At 56.6% G+C, this 4147-nt stretch overlaps 1 protein-coding gene across 1 annotated transcript; it reads left to right on the forward strand.

The window, feature by feature from the left end:
• Positions 1-278: 278 nt before the first annotated feature.
• On the forward strand, positions 279-3887 carry LOC100900877 (uncharacterized; the record flags this gene model as incomplete). The annotated part of the gene is made up of 1 exon (XM_003742326.1): positions 279-3887. A coding segment is annotated over exon 1 (3609 nt), but the record flags the coding sequence as incomplete, so codon positions are not given.
• Between the last annotated feature and the right edge of the window lie 260 nt (positions 3888-4147).

Consider the following 4147-nt stretch of genomic DNA (forward strand, 5'->3'; position numbering starts at 1 on the left):
AGCATCTTGATCGCCGAAAGCACTTCAGCGCAACCGTCGGAGGTGTTTCTCAGAGTGGAGCAGCTACGAGGTTCGTCCGGGCGTGCTTATTCTGCAAAACCACGGAGCACAATACTTCTCGGTGCAAGGCAGGGCTCCCCATCGACCAGCGACGAGACACGCTCACGCAGCAGAAGCGGTGCCACAGATGCTTCCGTTTTGAGCATGAAAACCCGGGACAGTGTCGAGGTCCTCGCGCGCCGTGCTCGGTATGCCGCTCCCGCGAGCATTATACGTCCATGCACGATGGTGAGGTTCAGGGCCAAGAGAAGGGTGCATCTGGGGAACCCGTGAGGGGAACGACGTGCGGAGCCGCTCTCGGTGGAGACACTCTCCTTCTCACGACGTCTGCCTACATAGTGAACGGTGGACTGAGGATTCCGGTGAGGGTTTTCTTGGACCACGGCAGTAGTTTAACCTTCATCTCGCCATCTACCCGTGGACTTCTCAGGACAGAGAGACCGGTTCATCGGGCGAGTTTAAACGTGCACGGGTTCGCGGCCCAGCATACCTTCACCACATCGCGATACCGGATTCGTTTGGCAAACCTCGCTGGCGACTACAATGTTGAGTTGCTTGCTTACGAGTACGAGTTCGGGGTGCATCCTTCGGATCAGGGAGCTCGGCGTGCTGCTGAAGCCATCAGGAGATTTGGCGAAAGCCATCCTCTGGCGGATCCGTCAATTGTTGAGGAGCAGGCGTCTCCGGCTCCAGACATCCTGGTTGGCCTGGACCAGCTATATAAGATCATGTCGATTGGCTCACGCTCGGAAAGCGTTGTTGGAAATCTGAGTGCCTTCGAGACCCGGTTTGGTTGGGTTATTGGAGGACCGGTAACATCAGATTCCGCGAAGGCGTCGGCCGGGGTTGCCGCGATACATCTGGTCTGCTGCACGGCGACCATGTCACAGCCGGCCAAGGATTTGGAGAGACTGTGGGCGCAAGATACGGTTGGAGAATCCGGGGAGGCGTCATTGAGGTCCTTATCGTCTGATGAAGCAGAGGCGCTCAAGCAATTCCACGATAATCTGGAACATGACGGCCGCCAATACGTCGTCACTCTCCCGAAGAGGGACACCATCGCGGGTCTCTCTAACAACATGTCGACGGCTCTCGGACGTCTTGAGAGGAAGATTGATCAGCTCCGAAGAGACCAAGCGAAGTACGAGAGATACCACCACGAGATCATGAAGTTCGTAGACGAGGGACACGCCGAAGAGATTGACTTTTCCGGACCGAGCGATTCAGACCAGTGCGACGGAACCTACTACATGGCACACCACGCTGTTGTGTCAACATCTGACGCTGATGAAAAATGGAGGGTGGTGTTCGACTGCTCGGCAAAGGCAAAAGGAGCGTCATCGTTGAACGACCATCTCCTGCCTGGGCCGAATTTGAATGCTGACCTGGTCACCCTACTCCTAAATTTTCGTTTGCACCCGATTGCGGTCTGCTCGGATATCGCTCGTGCGTATATGAGGATCGCTGTTACCAAATCAGACAGCGATTTTTTCCGTTTCCTCTGGAGACCCCCACGTGAAGAGGCAGTCAAATGCTACCGAATGCGCAAGGTCACCTGGGGGGCGGCGCCGAGTGGATTCCTTCTTGCGGCAACCCTCAGGGAGCATTTCAGGAGGACCAGCCCAGCCGAGGCGAAAGACCTCAGCGAATCATTCTACGCTGACGACTTCGTCAGAAGCTTCGAGAATTCCAATGAGGCTATCGAGTTCACGGACCGCCTGCGGGCAACTCTTTCTCAAGCTGGCATGTCACTCGCTAAATGGAAAACAAACTCCAGCGAGGTCATGCGACACGTCAATCGCGACGCGCTTCCATCGCTGAAGGTGCCGGCGCCTGCAAGTAACGTCTTCAAGGTGTTGGGTGTCTCCTGGCTGCCCGCAAAGGACAGGCTTCGCTTCTGTCTATCACCGCTCGAGGACCGTGCGGGATCTCAGAGAACGTTGACCAAGCGCATAGTTCTAAGCTTGGTTGCCTCCATCTACGATCCCCTCGGCCTGCTGACACCCTACACACTTCGAGGGAAGAGGATCGTCCAGAAGTTGTGGTGCGAGGACTTGCAGTGGAACCAGACCGTCGGAGAAGACTTGCGAGCTGAGCTCATCGAGTGGACAAGGGAGCTCAGGACGCTGAATGAATTCGATCTACCGCGCCGATATAACGCTTCAGGCGGAAAACCCTCTTCTTATCACCTCCACATATTCGGCGACGCTTCGCAGGCAGCGTACGCCAGCGTAGCATACATCGAATATCGGTACGCTGATGGACACTCGGATACGGCGTTGGTGATGAGCAAGTCGAAGCTCGCTCCTAGGAAGCCGACAGCCTCGCACTCCCTCCCGCGGCTTGAGCTATTAGCAGCGCTCATGAGCGTTCGACTCAAGGCGTTCCTGACTGAACGTATGGCGGTTAAATTCGACGAGGTGACATTCTACACGGACTCCATGATAACATACTACTGGGCTACAGCAGCTAACCCAGGGAGGTGGAAGACGTTCGTGTCGAATCGAGTGGGCGAGATCCAGAGACAGTCGAGAAGTGAACAATGGCATTTCGTGCCCGGCGAGCACAATGTCGCAGACCTAGCCACACGTGGAATCTCGGCTGGAGCTCTCGTCGGGTCTGCTGAGTGGACATCCGGACCTGCTTGGATCCGTCTGCCACGTGAGGAGCGACCAACCTCTCAGCCTAGAGCCGCGGCTGAGATTGCCGGAACCCCATCCGTCGAACGCCGCCAGTTTGTTGGCGCTGTGGTGGAAAGCGCGCCCCTCGTCGACTGGGACCGTTTCAGTACATTCGGGAAGGCGAGGCGAGTTGTCGCGAACGTTCTCAAGTTTCTGAACCTCGTTCGAAGGCGACCGGTTCCCGCCGGAACGCGGCTGACATCGGAGGCTGAGATATTGCTTCTACGGTGGACTCAACGGGAGCACTTCTCGGCAGAGGTGAACGCGACAAAATCTCAGGAGCGAGTCCCATCCAGTTCGAAACTCGCTGCGTATTGTCTCTTCATTGACGGAGATGGGCTCCTGAGGGTGAAGACGCGGCTGAGTCAAGCACCACATCTGAACTACGACGAGAGAAACCCAGTTGTGGTGGCGGGTGAATCTCGGATTGCTCGACTGATGATTCTGGAGGTACATCGCATAAATGCTCACTTCGGAGTGTCGACTGTTCTTAATCATATTCGACGACGTTTCCTAATCACTCGGGCCCGGCAGGTCATCAAATCTATGCTGGCCAAGTGCGTGGTTTGCAGGAAGCGACAGGGTGCTCATGCTGCGCAGATCGAGGCTCCGCTGCCGGACTATCGAAGCGAACTCACGACGCCTTTCGCAACTACGGGGGTCGACTTTTGTGGACCTTTCCTGACGCGTAGCCGAGAGGGAAATTTCAAGTCGTACGTGGCGTTGTTTGCCTGTACATCAATCCGTGCTGTTCACCTGGAACTTGTGCCTTCAATGTCGACGCCTCAGACGCACTTGGCTCTTCGACGGTTCCTGAGTAGCTATCCGGCTTGCTCCATGTTCGTATCCGATAACGGACGGTCCTTCGTCAAGGCCGCTACAGACATAAAACGGCTGTTTAACTCGGTGAGGGACCCGAAGGTGAAGGAGCTTCTCGCCGGCAGGAAGCTGGATTGGCACTTTCTGTGTCCGCGTGCCAGCTGGCACGCTGGATTCTACGAGCGCCTTGTCGGGACGGTCAAGGCGGCCTTGTACCGCACCTTGGGGAAGAGTCTGCTCAACTACGAAGAGTTTCGAACTGTGCTGAGTGAGCTGGCAACGACGATCAACGAGCGACCGCTCACCTACGTCGCCACGGACCCCGAGGTTCCAGTGGCATTGACGCCAGCAATGTTTCTCCGTGACGGGGCTCCACGAGCAGCGATTGCCTCTCTGATACCCACCGATAGACTGGGGCCTGAGCCTGCGGCGACGGCGAAGAGCCTACGGGATACGCACGCGCACCGTACATCATATTCCAAGGCCTTGCAGGTCCGGTGGTATCGCGAATACCTGCTCCAACTTAGAACGGCAACACAAACCGCTGGCACGCCTGCGAAACCATCAGCATCGGGGACGTGTGCATT

This window comes from Galendromus occidentalis, unplaced genomic scaffold, assembly GCF_000255335.2.
Source record: "Galendromus occidentalis unplaced genomic scaffold, Mocc_1.1 scf7180000077373, whole genome shotgun sequence".
In the NCBI taxonomy this organism is placed as follows: Eukaryota; Metazoa; Arthropoda; class Arachnida; order Mesostigmata; family Phytoseiidae; genus Galendromus; species Galendromus occidentalis.